General features: G+C 38.5%; 1 protein-coding gene across 3 annotated transcripts in view; it reads right to left on the bottom strand.

The window, feature by feature from the left end:
- Nucleotides 1-21097, bottom strand: part of UST (uronyl 2-sulfotransferase) — a 170793-nt gene that overhangs the window by 49774 nt on the left and 99922 nt on the right. For all 3 annotated transcript variants that reach the window (XM_035320731.1, XM_035320734.1, XM_035320732.1), the window contains exon 5: nt 14498-14651. In XM_035320731.1, the coding sequence (XP_035176622.1) occupies nt 14498-14651 (154 nt within the window). The remainder of the gene's footprint in view (nt 1-14497; nt 14652-21097) is intronic.

Raw genomic sequence — 21097 nt, 5'->3', positions numbered from 1 at the left:
CAGGATCCAGCCTTCGCCCTACACCACCACTGCACTGCTGGTTAGGCCCAGACCCCCTGCTGCTATATGTCTGAGGGGCCCGCCTGTTCCCCACATTGCTGCGGTGCCATGGTATCACTGATACGTGTCTGTGGGCCAGGCATCAGACGTCCCCCAGGCACTGGTGTCTTTTGTGCCAGAGGTGCTTTCTCTCTGCCCATGACACATCTTCCTCTCGTTAGCTGCCATCCTTCTCGGTGCTTCCTCAGACCGCTTCGCTGTCCTCACACCGAGGAGGGCTGCTGCTCACCTTGCTCCTTCTCTAGCCTTTTTCCTTCCATGTACGCTGGCTCTCAGAGGACCGAGTAGCTGAGCAGGTGGCGGGCCAGCTGCAGGCGTCCTGTTTTATAGGGCCCAGGGCAAAGGTGGGGCAGCAGTGGCCACTGTGACCTCAGCAAGCCTCTGTGCCTGGACAGTGGGATGCAGCGCAGCTCTGGCTGCTACCTGTGCTTGGGGGGAAGGCTGCTACAGAAAACCCAGGGCTTCGAGAAACCTTTTAGCCCATCCTTCGCTAAGGGAGAACTATGTTTTTCTAAAGTAGGGTTGTCATTTCTTCAATGTGTACGTAAAAATGTCCATATCCTCTCTCTCTCTAATTCATATCAGTGCTTTACTATTCCTGTAGTCAAAAAATAATTACTAGTACCTGATGTGTATACACCTTTATGTAATTTAAGGAAACTCCTTTTTGTCTTAAATTGTGATGAACACATGGAATAACTGGAGGACAACTGCTGCACAACACATTTTCACTCCTCAGAAGATTTACATTTCCCTGCGGTATTTCCATTTTCAGGCCATCTTCTGGACTCTCTTCAATTTCTTAGAAGTCTGAAAACAGAGCACTTTTAACATAGGCTTTTCCAGCTCCAAAGAAAGCCAAAAAGACCTTGGTGATGTCTTATGGAAGTTCTCTTCTGAAGAAGAGCACACTGTGGGGAGAATGAAGGAATCATTTCACATCTCTGGCTCCTGGAGACCAGCATCTTATGTTATACTTGAAATGCTGGATCCCACAGACCATTTGTGCTACACATTTAAAGAAAAAAAATGGGTAAGATACAGAAGAAATCATTGTAAAACACAGCAGAACATCATCACCTCTCTACTATACCATTCTTTATGTTAAAAGCCTTGCTGACCAGACAAGTACATTACAACACCTAGACTCAGTGTGTACTGAGTGGAGAGCAAGTCCTGCTCAGAACTGAGCAATAATATGCATTAAAGATTGTTTGGAATGAAAAATCATATCAGAAGAAAAATATCTCTTATCCCATAGGAGAGGCAGGATGCTTTCACATACAGAAAGGGAACCTCTATGGAGGGAATTAATCAGAAGAAAAGTTTCAAAATGACATGACAGACAAAGATGTTTTAGGAAAAATGGATAAAATGAACAGAAGAAAAGATTGCCAGAACCAGCTAGTATTAAAGGACACTATAATGAAGAGTGCAAGAGGAAGAATCAACATATGTTAGCAGAGATAGCTGTGCCTCTCCAATTTCTGACAGTTCTGTGATTCAGTCCCTGAAGATATGATAAAGACAGTCTTATGTACCTAAATTTCCAAGTAAAAAAATAGAGGAGGGGCTGATAAAGGATAGGACACTAAAGGCAGAAAATAAAATGGCTAGTTTTCTTAGTGAAATGAGACACTGAGTAGGGTTGCACAGCATCTGTTCTGAGACATCGCTTGTGCATTACTGAGAAGGCTTAACAGTGAAATAATGCTTTTCAGGGAATATTAGTGACAGTGGATGAGAAATCTGACCTCAGGGAGTTATAGAAGAACCCTATAATGCTAAACGATTAAGTGATGAAATGCTGGAAGAAATTCAGGGCTGGTAAATGCATACTCTGGATGACAAAAGTGTAATTGAGTTTTAAAATCTAAAAATAAGAGAGATTCAAGGAAGAATGGTCTATCGAGGGTTATTAAACACAGATATGAAAACAATGTCCGGCTGAGGAAATCTGCAAGCTGACGAATGTCAGGAGCTGGGAGGATGCTGGAGGGGAAGCAGCCCTTCAGCCCTTCCCTAGCCGGGATGTGTGCTCCTGTCTCACCCAGGACATCTCATCTCACGTTCAGCTCCCAACGAGGACTCAAGGCAGGAAGTTCACACATGTTTACTTATGACACTATGTTGTTTGCACAGATAACATGGGATTTAAAGTTTTCAAAATATTGCTTAGTTGCTGTAATACAGGAAGGCCTGTTTTAATAACATGACATTTCTGTAGTTTAACATTTTTCTCATGTCTTCTTTCCCAGGTCAATTCTTTTAAACCCTGACCTCATACTCAGAAATCATGCTTACTGGATTTTAGCAAAAACCTCAAAACACCTATACTAACAGAAACACATTTAAGTTGTAAGAACTCCATAACATCTTGGCAATAACATTACACTGTTTCAGTAAAACTCCACAAATAAATAGTTTTAACTATATTATTATTATTATTTTTAAATAAAGGCTGGTTAAAACTAATATCAGAGTTCCAAACACTAAAGATTTGACCAGAGAGAAAATGATCTATGAGCCAAAGAGAAATTAATTTCATTGGGAATAGGCATTAAACATGAATGCTGTCTTACTCTATCAAGACAGAGAACAAACAAGAGACCATTCCATTTGCACATGCTGTAATGGAAGATCATATGGCAAAAATTAGGGAGAAAGGGACTTACTTTATTCAATATAAATCTTCAAAGTAAGAGTATGTATATGGAGAAGGGAAAATATGCCACACACACAAACAAAAACAAAACAGCTTTCCTGAAGCCTGTAGTATTTATTTACATTGCTAAGCTTCTCTCATCAGAAGATGAAGCAAAATTCTCATTAAAGAAAAGAAACACTGAGTAGCTTAAAATTTCATTTTAACATACAGCTCAGCCATAGTCTAGCTCTCTAGTGAATTCCAGCCATTCTCTTTCCAATTCTCTTTCAATGATGTTTCAGGGAAAGGGACTGTAGCCAACAGCCTACAATGTGTACCTGAAATAATTGTCACTTAAAAAAGACACTTAAAAAAACCAACTTTTTTTTTCCTTAAAAAAAAAAAAAGAGCAAATTAAAAGGACACTGTTGTCCTCTTGTTAACAATGAGAAAAGGTATGATCGTCATCATACAGTACAGGTAATAAATTCCTTTGTTTTAGCTACTTTTTAATTTTTTTTTTAAAGTTTGATAGTTTTTAAAAGTACAGTATTGAACTTTATGAAAAAACAACAGGCTTCCTTATAGTAACAAGGTCTAAATGTCTTCTATATCCTCTCAACCTACTTCAGTTGTGGTGGCACTTTACCACAAACCTTTTGAATGGTGAGAAAAGAGCTAGAAGTGTGACTTGTGCCCTAATTCTGTTTTCTTATCAGATTTCTGCTGTGTCTGCTGACCTTGAATCTTTTCCTTCACCTCTTGGGCTTAGATGCAAAAAGCAGAGAATAAAAAAATGCTTCTGCACGTGGCTTCCCTGCTACTGCACCTGGGGATGCTCTGCTGACCCCATCTAATTTTTCTGTTTATAATCTTCCCCATGCTGAACAGCTCTAATGCTTTTGTTTTTATGGATGATTACTAATACTTTGCATTATTTCTAGCAGTGTCATTCTGTATAGCAGAAACAAAATGGAACAAACGTATTGATTTCATCTGTCAGTTTGACAAGACAATCACTGTATGGACAACTCCAAGTATTTTAAACCCCTAAATTAACAAGATTTAGAAACATAAAATGTTCATATTTGCCTCTTTTTTATTTTTGAGCCTTGAGTCATCTGCTGAAATTCTTTTCTAGAGTGTTGAAAAACAGAAAAATGCTTTCCTCCCTACATGCAAATCCAGAATCTATCATCTCATTCCAGATGCTACTTCAAAAGGTACAAGTAACAAGATCAATTATAAAATCATGTACGTTAATAACTCTACTAGGAGGAAGAGGGAAAAAAGGAAAAAATGTTGTTATTATTTTTTTTAATCAAATACATCATCTCTTTGGATTACTTTCTGAAGAAATTCTGATTTTTCTTTTCTCCTCCAACCACTGATGCATAGTTTTCTTTTATTTTTCTCCCCTTTTAAAGGGAACAGAAAATTAATTTCTAAAAAATCTCATTTAGCAACCCCCATTCACCATGGAAAGTTTCCTATTTGCCACCAGTTAGTGGATTTTTCCCCAAGAAAAAGGAAATTACTCTTGACAAGCTTAGTTATGAATAGTAGCTGGCTTTGCTTGGACCAGAGCTCATAGGAAAAAGTTGAGTTCAAGGTAACCTGACTAGACTGTGTTTCAATAATTGACTGACCAATAGGCAGCTTTGCTGAAACAATGGCAGTCCCTTTACCAGAGTCCCTAATAACCAACTAAACACTCTTCTGTTTTGTTCTTTTTCTTTTCTTGTCTAGGTATAGCAGCTATAGTTGCAAGGGATATAGGATCTTTGAAAACACTAGTCAACAAGAAACAAGAAGAGAATGCTTAGAATAAAAATCAGAAAAAGCGAATGCTGCTTTTACTTAATAGAAAAATTTCCCTACCTTAAAACAGTTCATGGACATCATACTTTCTTAACTGGTATGTATGGTTTATGGCTGCTTCTGGATGAAGGGTTTACCTTTTCATTCCAGACAGGTCCCCACTATCTCCCGTGGTAGTTTGTAATGATCAAATTGTAACCAGCATCATCAGCCAACAGGTCTGTAAGTGGCTGTGCTTTTTGAGTAAGGTTATTTAACATTAGTCATCCTAAGAAAAAAATAAAGCATCTGAAACAGTTGACGTCTGTCTCATGTTTCCTCTCATTTCTTTCTTTAAAAAAGCGGGGAATTATAAAGAAAGACAAGAAAATGAGTTCCTGGCAGCAATCCCTTTCCTTAGTTGACTGACTTTAAGGAAACAATGGCCAAATGCCCCAAACCCCACTCAATGTCAACAAATACAGGTTTGCAGCTTGTCACAGTCTGTTCCCTCTAGTTTTCTCCTGGCAAAACCACCTTGCCATGCTATTAAAAGTTGCTTTTGTTTTTGTTTTTTACTTTTTAATTCAAGTAAAATCCATCACAAAAAGGCCGAAGGAAACAGGGCGTGCACAGTTTTCTGAAGTACCCGCAGCAACCATCAGTGACCCCTCAGATGCCTGGGTTTATTTCCATTGGGCTTTTTCATTTCATTAAGATGCCAAGATACCTTAGTGCATGTGGTTTGTATCAGTCCCCATCTCAGGGCACAGAAACCACTATTCTTCCCAAAGCAACTGCAATAAGCACTTGCCAAATGCTCTTTTGATTGTAATTGATTATCGGCCTGGCAAAGAAGCCAATCTTCTGACTCACTGTCCCTGATCCTTTCATATCCCTCTGGGAAAATATGAGAAGGAAGGACACTAAATACCAGCCCAGGGCCTCCATGTTAAAAAGTTCATTTAAGTTCATTTAACTGAAGCTATTAGCATACTGATAACCTCATAATAAAACTTTAAGTCTTACAAAAAAAATAAAAAAAAAAGGAAAAACACCCACTGTAATACCCTTTATGCCAAGATGGAAAATCTGAATATCTGGAATATCTGACACCTGAAGACACTCCTGTGAGAAAGCAAACCAGCCACTTGCCAAGTGGCACCAAGCACTGGAGAGAACATCCAAATCCTGTTGCCAACAAAAATCTGTGGTGTTTGGTATCTAGTTAGAAGTTGTTTTGTAGAAACACAAATACATATTTCTACCTCTAAGGAGCTTATTGAAGCAAACAAAGCAAGACTAAACAGACTACATCTGTTAGCTGGGAAGACTGCTCCCCAGTTCTGATGTGTTCATTCTGTGAGGAGACAAACAAAAACGAAATTTGCATTTTGTGCTTCATTTTCACTGTGTCATTCAGAGGGTTCTTGCCTGTATTTGTGTGTTTAGTCAGCCAATGATTACAGCCAATTTTATTTGTAAATAAGACACCCTATTCTCTTAGCATTTTGAGCACGCTGCTTTTGGCTTTATAGAAAAGCCAAAAATCCATGGTCTAACATCGTCCAAATAGATGGCATTGGCACAGGAGTTGCCGCAACAGAAGAGATACTAGTCACAGGCACCAGGACTTTTATTTAGCCTGGGCAGGAAACCACATACTAGCTTTAGCATCTGAAAGAAACCTCTGGAATTGCCTCCCTCTGTCCCAGCAGGGACATGCACCTCAGCTGTGTCCCCAGGGACTTTTGGGCACCCTGCGTGCGCCCTGGCTCCAGCAATGTGAGCCTGGTGCTGACCAGTACAGAACATGGTGTGCTCATGCAGGCCCCTGGGTCTGTGCTAGCTGCCACTAAGGGTAGGTACAAGACTTCAGAAGAAGAAGAAAGAAATTCAGAAGAAATCTACAAGGAATAGGATAAGCTAAGTCTTGAGTATGCCTGGGCAATGAAGGTCTCTTTTTTTTCTGCAACATGCTGCATATTGGCTTGCACATGGTTTCAGCATAAACCACTTCAGTCTTAGAAATATAGAATTTATCCAGTTATTCCACATTCAGTAGAAGAGTCCACACCACCAAAAAAATACATGCCTGGAAAATGCTTTGCTGATGATACCCAGTTTAAACTAATGATAAGGAGAGAAATAGATAACTTAGAATACATTCAGGGCATTGGTATAACTGTGCACACTAACAGTTTAACACTGCACAATACCTTAAATATCTCAGCTGTGAATGTGCCCAAAATCTAGAGCACAGTATAGTCCTGAATGCTTTTTAGGAAACCACTGCTATATTTTACCATGCTACCAGTGTGCCATAGGCAGGTTATTCTGCTGAGCCCAGGATACTGAACTCTCGCTGCGATTCCACCTTCTGGAAGCTTTAGCAAAGACAATTTAGAGATCAGGATTTCAGTTTATTTCACTTTGCTGGCAGTGCTGACAGCCAGAAAACTTACGTATCAACCACAAAAAAGAAAGAGGAAAGAAAGTGACAGACAAGAAATAAAACAGGCTAATATATATATATATTTTTTTTTCCTGACAGGTTGTCAGTTCCTGCATTTTTTTTTTGACACCTACAGAATGAAGTGTATACCTGACTGCTTGAAATTATATTATTACACCATAAGCTGAACATGTTCAATATATTGACTGTAAGAGGAGGCATGCCTCCCTCTCAGCCATCTATAAAGAGGACTAAAAGGTCCTGCAGTTTCCCTCCACACCACACTGTCAATAAAACATTTTTGATTTCATGTGGTTAGAGCATAAAGCAACCAGGAAAAAAAGATCTAGTAAGAAGCATAGTTAGGAGGGTATTTGGTAGGGTTTTCTAGTGAAGGCTACTATGACTTCATTAGACAAGACTTCAAACCTTTTAAAATTAATCATTAATACAATACCAAGCATTTAAAAAAATCAGACTTCTATTGTTGAATATATAAATATGATTATATGGTATTAAAAATATTATTTGTTGTTTAATGCAAAGTCTATGTTATTTAGCTCATGTATTGAATGTAACTTTAAAGACATTAATTTTAAACTTTATGCTAACAGAAAAGGAAGCTGGAGTTATTCTTTTCTTCTTGATAAAAAAAACTGCCATTCTAAAAAAGTATCAAGCAAAAATTGGTTTTACTTGATGACTGCTACAGCACAGAACTCTAGCTTAGCACAAAATGTTGGACCGTGCATTTAACAGAAACACATCACACAAAGAGATTCTCTTAAGTTTTGTTTCTATTCAAATACAATGGGTTCTCACTGGCTAATTATTGTAAGTAACCCTTTATTGGGAACCATTTAATTGTAGTCACCTTAATTGCGCCTTCCTGTTGTTTTCATACTGACAGCAATCAAGAATACATGAAATACATGAGGAGAACTGAAAATGTGAACATGCAATCAGGGGTTACAAAAATTATCAAAACATCTGAAACTCATCCTTACCGAAACAACTGCACATCAAAAACAATAGATTTCTACATTTTGGAAAGCATGTACTTAAAAAAAGTTTAAAAGCACTATATTATTTTAACATCTTCTGTTTTGGCACCTATACTAGTAACAGGGCACAATGCAAAGTTATGAGTGTATTTCACACTTAAATATATTTGTCTCTTATCTTTTTCAGATAAGTTTAGATAAGTTTCAGATATTTATTCTTTATGCAACTTTCCCATGCCTCCTGCAAATTTGTCTTGTTATATCTTCTCCCTTCTTTATTTCTTCCTCATTAGAAGCGTGCTAATCTACTTAGTCATTCCTTGCATGGAAATTATTCCATACTTTCATCGTTACTCCTACCCAGCTCTGGATATTTTCCAGTTCTTCCAAACCCATTTTGGAAACAGGAGGTCACAAATGTTCAAGGAGGTTAAATGCAGCCACACTACAGATTTAAACACAGTGACGCTGTTTTGTTCTCTGTGGCTTTTGATATGCCTTTTTTTTTTTTTTTTCCAGAACTGAGCTGATGCTATTGCAGAGCCATCCACCACACACCCCAGGCCCTGCTGACTGATAAGTGTCCACTGAGACCACGTCGCTTCCTCTGTGAAATGAGGCCTACACACCCCTCCAACTGCCCTCCCGCCTGCGCTGAAGGCGAGGCTGGCTTTTATCCCTGGGCTACACAAGAATGCTCTTTTTTGTTCTCCTTCTAAATCTCCCAAACATTCTGAAAATATAACATGGACATAACTTCTTCCCTTATCCAGTTTATTTGGCCTAAAAAGGCCACCATCAATGCAGTAGATGCTCTGTTCAGCATCTGGGATTTTCTGCCCTACTGCTTCCTACAGAGAAGCTGCAGAAAACTAGTTCCCCATGCTACCATAATGCATTTACAACCAACCAACCAACCCCCCCCAAAAGACCATCAAGACCATCTTGTATTCTTTATACTCATAAAAATGCTGTAAATTAATTTGGCAAAATCACAATAAAAGTGAAGATTTCTATTTCTCAATTGGGATTAATACAGCTAGGTCCTCAAATATAAGAACGTAAATCATTATATATACTAATGCTTTAATACCACGTACAGTTTATTGCTGATGCTAGGACTATTATTTTGAGGCCTCAGATTTCTCATGTAGCTTTTTAACATTTGCAACAGGCAGAATTTTTCAGTCACATATAATTGCCCACTAGAACATTGCATGAAAAAATACCTCATGTTTTTAAATTCTCAAGCAAATATTGTGGTTATCCTGTATCCTGCCTCCACGAAAAGGAATGCAATAGAGAACGATATAATTAAAATAAAAGAGCAATATTAATAAAATCCGTATCTTTGTACATTTGCTATTAATATATCTATTATGAATTGCATAAAAGATTTTAGTGCTGCAATGTTAAACCATTATATGTTGCTTATTTACCCTATGCAATTGACTCAGATCAGTAAATGAAAACAGATTAGTAAGACCCTTTTTCTCACTCTCATGTAACTGCATAATGTTGCAGCATTAGGAATGCAAATCCACAGGGGAGCATTAAAAAATACCACTTTGTAAATTAAAGTCACTGAAAAGTAAATGTCAGCCATGAAAACATTTCCTTTAGTGTTACTTTATAAGTTGTTTAATCAGTTTCTCCTCCAACTGAGTCTGAATTATCTGCAACTTCAAGGCCCAATATATTATTAATACAAAATGGGGAAAATCTGAAGGCAGGATAGTTTGCTCAGTGCTTTGGAACAAACACAGCAGGCGAAGAGTTACAAAAACACGAGAAAAAAATAATGCCGTGAAGAGTTAATACAGCAAAAGAGAACAGCTGGAGACTATTAAAAGCACTCATTAGAAGGAAGAAGCAGCAAACTGTTCTAATTGGGTCAGCTGACAGGTGGCTGCGCTTCAGCGGTGCCTTCCCGGCAGCCGCAGTGATTGATGCTACTGTGTGATCCTCTGGCCAGGGGTACAGCTGCAAGGCTGCCCCGCAGCTCAGGACACGCTGCAGGGCCGCAAATGATCACTTCAAGTCATCTCAGCACCAATATATGGCACGGGGAGCGAAATGACGATTGTATGTTTGGGAAGGAAGGGAAAACACTGAGGGTGTGTAAAACAGGCAAATCATTTTAACCTGTGCATGCCTCAGTTTTAAAATCTCAACGATACAAAGTTCACCAGACCCTCCAAAAAGTCTGTGGTTCAATCAACATCTAGTCATTTGTGAGATCCTCAGCAGAAAAATTCCACATAGAAATGTGCCCACCTGCAGGCAAGCAACTCTCCCACTTCTTTTTAAACAGAAACACGCAGGAGAATGGCAGCAGTGATGGGGGAGCCACGGGTCCAGCACCATGACCTCTCCTGCAGGCCCCATCTCTGGCAAAGTGAAGAGTTTCAATAAACCTAGCTAAAGTTATGAAGGAGAAAGCTCGGTGTCTTAACTAATACTACAAATTCAAGATACAGGTAGCCATAGTTAAATATTTTTTCTTATTCATATAAACAAGGGGATTAAGACAGCTAGCTGCCACCAGAAAACCAATACAATTTGGTAAAACAGCATTTTCCTCTCTAGATAGAAATTTGGGGATATAAGTAACAAAATTCCTGAACTTATTTAGTGAATATTTTCATATTAATGAAAAACATGGTAGTTATAAAAGCAAATTCGTGAATTCAGGAATAATTCAGGAATACAAAAAAATGTTCTATGGAGTTTAACTGTTCAGCAATTTATAGAATTTTGTTTAAAAGTTATGAAATAACTAAAAAACCAATAGGCCCCTTAAAAATTTAGTAAGAAAAGCCAATCTTTGTCAGAGGAGATGTCTATGTTATTACAATAAATCTGACTTGAAAGTTTCCTAACATCCTTCAAATTTTAATTTGTTCCTTTGGAGTGATGCTAATGCACTTTTTACAAGTTTAACTTAGAAAACGAAAAGACAGATGTTCCTTTACAGAATTATTTGCATTAGTAATCTTTAATGTAACAGAAGCTGAATATGATCAAATATTATTTTTTTAGATGAGAAATTCCTATTTATTTTCCTGAGATATTGAAAGACTGTGCTGAGCCTGGCAGAGATACGCTGCAAACTTAACCACTAATTATAATGAAAATCTGAAACATCCTATACGTAGGTGGCAAGTTCTTAATTTACTAAGCTCTATCACTCTTTCTCTCTTTACATAAAATCTCTCCTGGTAAATTAGCTGAAAGATATTTAGGTCTTGAGTTAGAACCCATGCTAGTAACAACCTCAGAATTAAAAGAGATCAAAGCGCACAGAGCCAGATTTTCTGCAACTCAGTCAACAAGGCACAGCTCACACTGCTTCACACCTTCATTCAGGCTTGGCAGTCCTACATCAAAATTTTATAATGCATTAAAGAAAGATGAGAAAGCCATACTTATCTTTTGCTTTCGATGTTTCACCCTGCAGTTGTAATAAGTGCCAGAGAATCATCAACAGACCTTTCGGAAAGGACAACTTCAATGCAAAGCTTTGAAACATTTACGGCAGTCACCCTGTCAGGAGCACTGCTTACCTTCTGCACCTTCAGGCCCTAAGCTGTGTCTGGTGCACAGTCTTCTCTTGCTGGGTACAAGCAGTGATCACAGCTGTACTGACAAGGGGTTACTTGCTTTATTGAAGTGTATTTATTCTAGATCAATCTGAAACACATCCACTACAATGAATTTGAATTCATTATCATGAATTTATCCCATCTTACAGGAACATACGATAGGGCAACTCTCTCATGAACATACTTGAGAGTTTACCTGAGGTGCTTGCTATGATTTCAGACCAGCACCCTCTCTGCAGTATTCCACAATAAAGCATTGTCACTGTTTATTCTGAAATAGCTTGGAAGTGATCTGTTTAGGTGACTGACAGTAACTCACTCTAGCTGAGAAAGTGCCAGGGCAGGGCAAGGAGCTGGCTAATCTGGATGGGAAGTCTCACATTGCAGCAGCTGCCTCCACCGTATCTGGCTCGTGAATAAAGGACTTGTTTTCTATCTTGGCTTTGAATTAAATTTTGGTAAACACAGACATTTGCCGAAACATTTAAAACAATTTATCTGACTCCTGAATGAATAGTTGTTTTCTCTGGAGTGGAGTCAAAGCCTGAAGCTCTATTCAGAGATGATTTCAAATGATCAGTGAACAGTGGAAATTTCTGTTTTTTTTTTTTTTTTTTTTTGTTTTTTTTTTTTTTTGGTCATCTTTGCAATGTCAGCAGTTAGGATTTTCACAGTCAAAAAGAGCACCCAAGGAACAAAAAGACTTCAAGTTTTTTCGTCCAGTCCCCTACCCCTTGTTTTTTTTTTTTCAGATCTAAGGGGAGGAAATGCCTCCATGAAGGATATCAACTTGATGGCACAGCAGGAGTTCACTGGGTACAGAACTTTACAAAACCTCATTTAAAAATGTTTTCCTTCCCTTATTTAAGAGCCCACTTTTTAGAGGTGCTGAGCTCCCACACTTTTACATTGAAGCTTCTGAGACAAAACGCATGCTCTTAGCTTTTCAAGAGAGGAGGGCAGTGTTCATTGTCATTGACCATGATGCCAGGGTGGCCAAAACACCTTCCAAGTGAAGCAAAGCCAGGAACATCAGTGATAGGAGAACAATGCAATTAGCCCTTGAATATACCAGTTTCAAAGACTGAGCACCTTTCATCATGTGAACCTGGCTCTGGTAAAACACAGGAGTTACTTGGCCTTAGACATTTACAGATTCTCCAGTCATTTAATATGTTAGTGTTATCATTAAGCATTTGAAATTGAGATCTCTTAACTTCAAGCTTATCATTCCAGATAGTTGCAAAAAAGCAAGACTTTATGGTGAATTTTCAGTAAAATAAAAAGGCAAATACTAGGGATGAACTGTGAGAGGTGGAAGGACAGCAATCAGGCCAGCCATCGCTTGTGTGCTAAAGTGCTGCACTGGCTCACACGCACAGAGGTAAAACCAACTGCTTAGTTTCTTCACAGCTAGATCAGGCAATTGATTTAGCAGGCTTCTGAAGCTACTATACCACAAAATCCATTACCTGAGTTTTAAAACGCATGCCAGCAGATTCTTTTGCACCACTGAGGAAAAGATTAAAATGCAGTCACATAATCCATTACTTGGTTGAATAGCAGAAGTCTTAAAAATGCTTAACATTCAGAATGAGTGGCTTTCATTAAAATTAATTTCACTGGCAGGTGGCCTATATGTTACTCTGACAGGAACAACCACTCTTTTTGAGCAGTGTGACTGACAATCAAACTTTGCCAAGGAGAGGTGGAGGTCAGATTCCAAAAAACATTTCCGGGCTTCTAACAATGAATTGGAGATCAAAGCAAAAAAGAAAAATATTTTTGATGAAGGTTATGAAGGTTATGATCAGAATCTCAGAATGACAAACAGCCTTTTCAACAAAACAACTAATGTCCTCAACAGATGGCCACGTAATATTTCGTTTTGTTTGTAGCTTTTTTTAATGATTTGTGTATGTGTACATATGTGTACATGCATATAAATAATTAAACATAACTTCCTAAAGAATACCCCAACACAAATGAAAATAAGAGGTGATTTTTTTTCTCTTAGCTTTAAAAACCCACACTAATACAACAGGGATTACATCTATATTTTTCAGTATATCTGGCTTGTAACATCTCATAGGAGAACATCAAGCTGTCCTGTCACAGTTGTGTCACTGAATCCTCTCTGCAGGTTCATGTGAGGCTGAAGGCTGAGTCCAACCAAACTGGACCTCCATTATAGAGAAGTTAAATCTTAACTCCACCTTTTTGCCTTCTTAGGTAGGTGGTGGTGAGCATGCAAATAAACCAGTTATCAGGATTCAAACAAACCAGCACCTTTACTTCCATGTTTCTCACTCAGCATTTGTACAACGCCTACTGACATGGGATCCTGGTCTTTGACAAAGTTTATGGCATTTTGATAGTTCAGCAGTTGTGCAAAATAAAAACTGTTGTTATGAGCAGCAGTTTATCAAGTATTACCATCTTCTTAATGCAAAAAAGAATACAAAGCCAAACCCAGAATTCAGATGAGAGACCAGATGCGAAGAAAGAGTGCACAACTCAACAGCAAAAATATCAGAGACCTGGGCACACTGAATTGCTCATTTTTCCAATTTTCCTCTAGTGAGGCTGCAGCTTCAACCCAAAAAATTTGTCTGAATATTCCCAATGACGACTATTGGCAGAATTATTACATCTAACTACTGTACCGTCCAGATCCAGTTCACTGGGAGAACTGAAATTCAATGGCATTTGGGACTTGCTGCCAGCTTATACAGGATAAGTGAATTCATCAGCAACAGACTTCACATTAAAGATGGCCAAACTAAGGACCAAGAAAGATGTAAACAGATGAAAAATGTAACACTGAAGATGCCTCTGTCTCCTGCTTTTCAAGCATCCAGTTTGAACATCAGCATTATGCATCTACACAGGTAGATCAGTAATCAGAGCCTTTGTTTAAACATACCAGATATCTTTCCTCCTGCCTCATGCTTGGGGTACGGATCATGTGATTCTGTTCTCCTCTCCAGTCTCCAAAACGTCGAAAAAAATAATTGGATAAAAATCGATTGACAGGATCTCTAATAATATTGATGTACACTGGCTGGTCTCCTCCAAACCTGGTGGGAAGAAAAATGGGTAAATCTTACCAGAAGGCTTCAGATAGGCAAACATATCTGTTTTTCCCCTGAACATTTTCAAACTATTCTCTACAGAGTTCACAGCACTTACAAGGCTAGAAGTAAAGCTGAGATGCTTATGACTAGTTACAAAACTCTGTAAAAGCACATGAGATTTCTTTAGGGCTGCACGTGAACTACAAACATTTTAGCTTAAGACATTTTTTTTTTTCCACTGTGTCAGTGGCTATGCTTCTCAGCTTTCTCCTCACAGTTGAAGAACCTTTTGCAGCTGAATCCAAGGATGAACAGTTCTTTTTCTAAACACTTGCTTCCAGTCTGGAAAGTCATGTCGGAGCAGGCAGTGCCTGACACTAACTGCCATAGGGCAGCTTTGCATCACCTTCACCTGTACAGTAGGAGTGGGAACGTGCTAAGGATTTTGCAACATTCAAGCATATTTCAAAAGGCTTCTTTTGGATGAACTGACAGATATGCATGGTATTTCCATTTATTTATTTGCTGTAACTTGTGCACCCCAAACCTGCCCCACCTGCTGGATTTGAGGTTATTTAGTGGTTATATAGCACCTTACACTCATCCTGTATTTCATGGAAGAAAAAAAAAGTCAATATGAAAAATCCTGCTTCAAAAAAAAACAAATTAAGTATTAACTTCAAGTATACACAAGTCCAAGGAAAAAGAAAGGGTAAAACAATCTGTGACCAGGGTCTGTTCTAAAGCAAAAGACAGCGCAGGTACCTGCAGCTTAGAGTACCTGTCTCCTCCTGGTAGTTAAGACGAACATGTTCAGTTTAATATATGGGATACAAAAGGAGAAAGGGAGGAAAAGAGAGCTCAAGAAGATAAGGCACATGATTTTACTGTATTTTCAGGGTGTTAAAATATTGACCACTTATTTTACATCAACACGTATCACTAGCAGAACAGGGACAATTGCCAACCCAGTGGAAAGAGAGGGGAAAGCTGCTTACATTCTTCCTTGGTCAAAACAGAAGGATGAACATTTATGCCCTGGAACAGACTTATGGACTGCAAATGATGTGAGACAGGGCAAAGTAAACCTTATTTGGATGGAGTTATTCCTAGGATAAATCCAGCTTGAAATTTTCCTGATCTAAGACCATGCATTATGTTTCTCCACTCTGTTTCCCCACTTTAGGGGAACAATCTTTAGTTAAGCACTAGCTCACCTTTTATTTTTGGGAGCTGAAGGATATAGCCATATTTACGTATTTAAATGCTGTTCAGATGATTTTCTAAGCCACAGGTTATATTTCTTTCTTTTAAAATGTAAAAGATTAGAAGAGAGAAAACAGAAGACACCACTTAGATTAAAAAACCAACCAACCAAACAAAAAACTCTAAGGTTTTATTCATCTTTTGAGTCAGATAAATAATTGAGGGTACATAATAAAAGATCAGGGCTCCTCATAAATATTAAAGACACAGCAAAATTGTTTAAAAATATGAATTATAGTAAGAGACAAGAAAAATCTCACAGTTTCAACTTTTTTATTCTGCATGATTCCCCAGACCAGTAAACACAGTCTGCAAAGGTTTGTGTATATTTATAACGTATTATTTATGCATATCTATTTATGTATACCAGTAATTAGATAATTATTTATTTATGCATATCAGTAATCTCATTGACCTTAATGTCGCAGGATCACTCTCATAATTTGTAGATGAACAGACAGCAGAAAAACTTTGAAACAATCCAATTAAGAAGGCAGATGCTCCTTGCTTCCTGATTAGCACATAGCCCAATTTGGACACATGTCTATAATGGAGGCATCCTGAATTCTTCTCTGAGATTGTTTTTGCTGCTGTCTTTGCTTTTATACAGAAATAAAGCTTACATAAAAACAGACATGCCTGCAATTACAATAGAAAATTAAAGGCATAAACCTTTGACAATATATATTTAAATAGAAAAAGGTTGGTGAATGCCATGATTGGTAGCCTACTTTTTCAACTGAAATTGCTGTCAAGATTAGGTTGCACCTAAATTACCAAACATATTATTTTCCTGCTGCTTGATGCAGATCAGCAATAATCTAAAGACAGATGTGAGAGGAGAATAGTAAAGAAAAGGGGAAGCAATGAAAACAGCAAGAACAGATGACAGCAGCAGCAAGTTGTCTTAAGACACAGAGAGAAAGATTAAAAGAGTCAGAAAAGCGAAAGAGCAGGGGTATCCAGCCTGGGGTTTGTAGAAGATGCTAAGCCTAAATGCTCCTCAGTGGAGGAAAAAAAAGCAAAACCAGACAGTTATTTGTCTAAATACAATTTTCAACGAATAATCATCGTCTTTTCTGAAGTAAAAGGAGTGGTCAGATTGCATAACCAACCACCCAAAGCATTAAAGCCTGCTCTTTTTCTGGTAAGGTCATGTCCCTGAACACGTGAACTGTAAACTCTGTACCAACAGAGAGAAAAGGCTTGTCTGTCCCTAGAGATGGGATGGGAAGTCCATCTTCCACAAGGAACTGCAGAGGAACTTCTCATTTTGGAAATGGAGACTGTGGCCTCCCAAAACACCGCACAGCTCAAATTTCCGACTTCCTGCACATTTTAACCAGCCTGGTATACACCCAGCTGCAGTTGCTCCATCAGGCAGCAAGCAGGGAATTTTTAGAAAACTTAAATCTGTTCTGGCTCTTATTCAAATCTGCATTTTTTAAGCATGGTTTATAATACTTCAAATTCCAACCATTTGTCTGTACAGACTGTACTGGGACTCTGATGGAAGCTAACCAGCAGTTGCAGGGCATAAAAAATTCTAATGGTTAAAAATCAATAACCTTAGGCTATTTAGATTTTTTAAAAAATAAAATCAATGCTCCATTTGTTCAAGAACATTCAGCTCATTTTTAGTTATCTATCAGTCATCTTATTAAATATTACTTAGCTCTCTCAAATGCAACTTTTCAAATTAATAACACCCACGTGAAAATGCTCTTGCAAACAGTAACCACATACAGTGCTCTCTGTATCATATCATCTTATGTATACCCAAATATCTGTCGTGAAGGGTTCAGAAATAAACCCAATTATGCTCTTCCAGGCCTGAGCAGAAGACTTATCTTCTATAAGAAGAATCACATTTGGATCCTGCCTGGTAAATATACTGGATCCTTCTCACGCCCAGCAGCACATCGCCATAATTGGGCTGAGTGGGACAGGACATAACCTCTCCAACGGAGAGCTGAAAATGTACACACTGATCCTCTGCAATGCTCCTTCTGCACTTAGCTTCCAATTTATTTAGCATATACAATTACATCACGTTAATTTTAATTACTCTGTTGTGACAGATGTATTTTCAGATTCCTCATCAAAATAATTAGCATCTTTGCAGGCTTCAATCAATGATACTTAGATTCATTTGTAGGATTTCCCCATCCCCTTTTTTTTTTTTTTAAAAAAAAAAAAAAAAAAAAAGGAAAAAAAGGCTGAGAAATATGCCAGATGTTGCAACTCTGTCATAGAAAAACATCTCTGATGAATTCTGATTTTATTATTTACATGAGCAAAGATTTCAAAATGTTCAACCAAATCAATTTGTTTTGCTGTAAAATAGAGGATATCTCAGCTCCTGTCATTCTTCATTTAAGCTCTTTTTTTAAGGAAGGTTAAACACGAATGCAGCCCTGTCACTTCAGGAGGCTGCTGCAGCTCTGCTCAGCAGAAAACTCTTTGCACAAGCAGAAGCAGGCTTCTTCATCCCGACAGGCAGAGCACATTCCTAGAGCAAATCAAGATTCCCAACCTTTTCTCTATAAGAACATCAGCTGCCTGTTACTCTTTTAATGTGAAGAATGTCCTCTTAAGCAAATGAGTTAGTTGTTGTAAGTTAAATATATTGGAAACAAGAACTGACAGTCGGATTAACATGGATAGGTATACTGTGTCCTCAGAAAGGAAGCCCAGTTTCCTTCTGCAGCTTCATACAACCATGCTGAGAGCATAATTGACTAGGAAGCTTTATAGATTGCGTTGCAGCTCCATTACCTGGTCTGCAGCACAGATTCAGGGAGAGATCAGGTAAAAACCCCAACGTACAGCTTTTCAGGACTTAAATAGATGCAGCCATATCAAATCCTGTCTTCTGCAAAAGGTATCTTATTTGCACAATTAGAAATGAAAAGTCACTGTAATCTCTCTTATTAACAAACACTTCACTTGAAGCAAACCGATTCTGTACGTGAGGCATCAGGCAAGTCTGGGTTGTTGCTCCACCAACCCTCCTCAAAGACGAGCTGCCACTCTTTTTTTGCAACAAATCCCAGAGGAGTGGGCTGATCTGTCTGCTTGGTGCTGCACTGTAGTGCCAGACTCCAAACTCGAGGAGAGTTTATCTTCTTGCTTTTGTGCCTTTACCATGTGCTGTGGCCATACTTTCAAGCTTTTCTTCGGAATTAGGAGGAAAGAAAGCGTGTTGAGGTAATTCTTGTAATTTCAAGACTGCATTCTTGGCTGGGCTGACCTTGAATGGGAGGTGTGATCCAAAGTGCCCAGTGGTTCATGGTTAACAGTAAAATGGTGCAAACTGGCAAAGCTGCTCTCATAAACTACCCCTTCTGGAGCTGTGACATCAACAGAAATTTCAGCTTCTGAGTAATTTGTCTGGGTAATGTCATCATAAAAAAATACCAAAGGATTTGCTTAGTAAACTGGCTCAGAACAGTGAACAACTGGCAGATTACACCGTAAGGTCTTCTATTTCACTATCCTGTAGATTTCCCAAAATATTTGATGTTGTATTTCTGCCAGCCTTTTACATTCATGCATGGTAAACATACTGAAAATTATCTGTGTCTCTATGCCTTTCCTTACGCTAAGGATATAAAAGTAGTTTGAAATATAAATTGATAAGGAACAGCACCGACACCGATACAACTCCTGCCTATGTCTATGTAGCATCCCCAGCTCAAGTAAAGGGAATACGTGAGAAGGAAATACTATTTGTGGTTTTGTTTATGAACAGCTGGAAGCAAGAGTGAAAACACTAATTAATCTACACAACACTAATAGCAGCTAAAGTCAAACTCTGCATGATTTAAAATCATTTAATTCCAGATACTTTGCATTCAAGGCTTTCAAAAGGTCAGGCTCAGGAACTCTCTAGACCTCTAATTAACGTTTTGCTACAATTTGGAGATGTTCCATCAAAAGCAAATGTTGCACATTATATAGAGGAATGGAAAAAATAATTACAAATTATTATGAAGAATCCCCATTAGTAGTAGAACAGCTGATACAACACTTTAGGAAGTATTAAATCAACCAATGTGGTATGCAGAAAAGATGTGTCTTCAAAACTGACTGAGAGCACAGATTTGGTTGAGATGGTTATTCACATAAACCTCTTGACCTGACTTCTTCGGAAGGCTATCATGCAGAGGACATAGGCAAGGGTCAGAAGTTACAACGCACTCGGTATTGCATATGCAGCTTCCTGTCTGCATGCTTTTATCAGGGTTGTTAATGGGGACTCCAGCTGTTTTGTGGAAATGGCTGTCCCAGAGCAACTGAAGACAATGCTGAGTGCCATATGGAAATTCCAATACAGTAAACTGGGCGTAAGGAAAAGTCACCTCTCATCACACCCCGTAACTTGGTAATAGTACATGTTGTGTGACAATGCACAGAATAGAAAAATCAACGTAACATGACTGAAAACAACAACTGAAAACATGGCTGCCACATCCCAAAAGTGAAATTCTAAGCAATCACTGCTGAACAGAAGGATCTGTGGATATTATTACGTTTGAGTATTTTAATCTGTACTGTCTAATATGATCATCTGTGATTCAGAAGAAAAGCAGAAAACCACTGATAACAGTTTCAGATAATGAAGTAGCAAGAGGTGAGAACAATAAACGGAGTGGTTTCATGGTACAGAGCCACTTGAGCAAGCCACAGGGCAAGCAAGATGTAAGCAAACACACAGAAAAACAAAAACCAAACCAAACCAAAACCAAAACCAAAGCACCTAGAACCAGGAGCAGAGGACACTCAAAGAAAAGGAGCAATTCTGATAAGGACCTGCATTCCTGCACAGATTATCAGCAGCGTGAGATTTTCTAGGCCAGAATGATCCTGGTTTCCCGTCTTCCACGATGCAAGTGCAGAGAGGAGCAAAGAGCTGCCACAGCACCAACATGACCACTAACTGAGCTCCGAGTCCTTTTCAAGCAAAGCATGCACAAAGTTCAGGGCAGAGTCACAATGATGAAAAAATACCTTGCAATGAAAAAAATGTCAAAAGGGCAGAGCCTTCACCTTGAAAACAGAACAAAAAGGAAAATAAAAACACCCAAGAAGGCTGGGAGGTGATTTTACCACAGCGTAAGAACTTACACATGAAAGATAGCATAGGAGAAAAATTAGATTAAAGGAGCCTTCTGCCCCAA

This window comes from Oxyura jamaicensis, chromosome 3, assembly GCF_011077185.1.
Source record: "Oxyura jamaicensis isolate SHBP4307 breed ruddy duck chromosome 3, BPBGC_Ojam_1.0, whole genome shotgun sequence".
Lineage (NCBI taxonomy): Eukaryota > Metazoa > Chordata > Aves > Anseriformes > Anatidae > Oxyura > Oxyura jamaicensis.
Note: the sequence above shows the minus strand (reverse complement) of the source record. Positions and strands in the feature narration are given on the sequence as shown.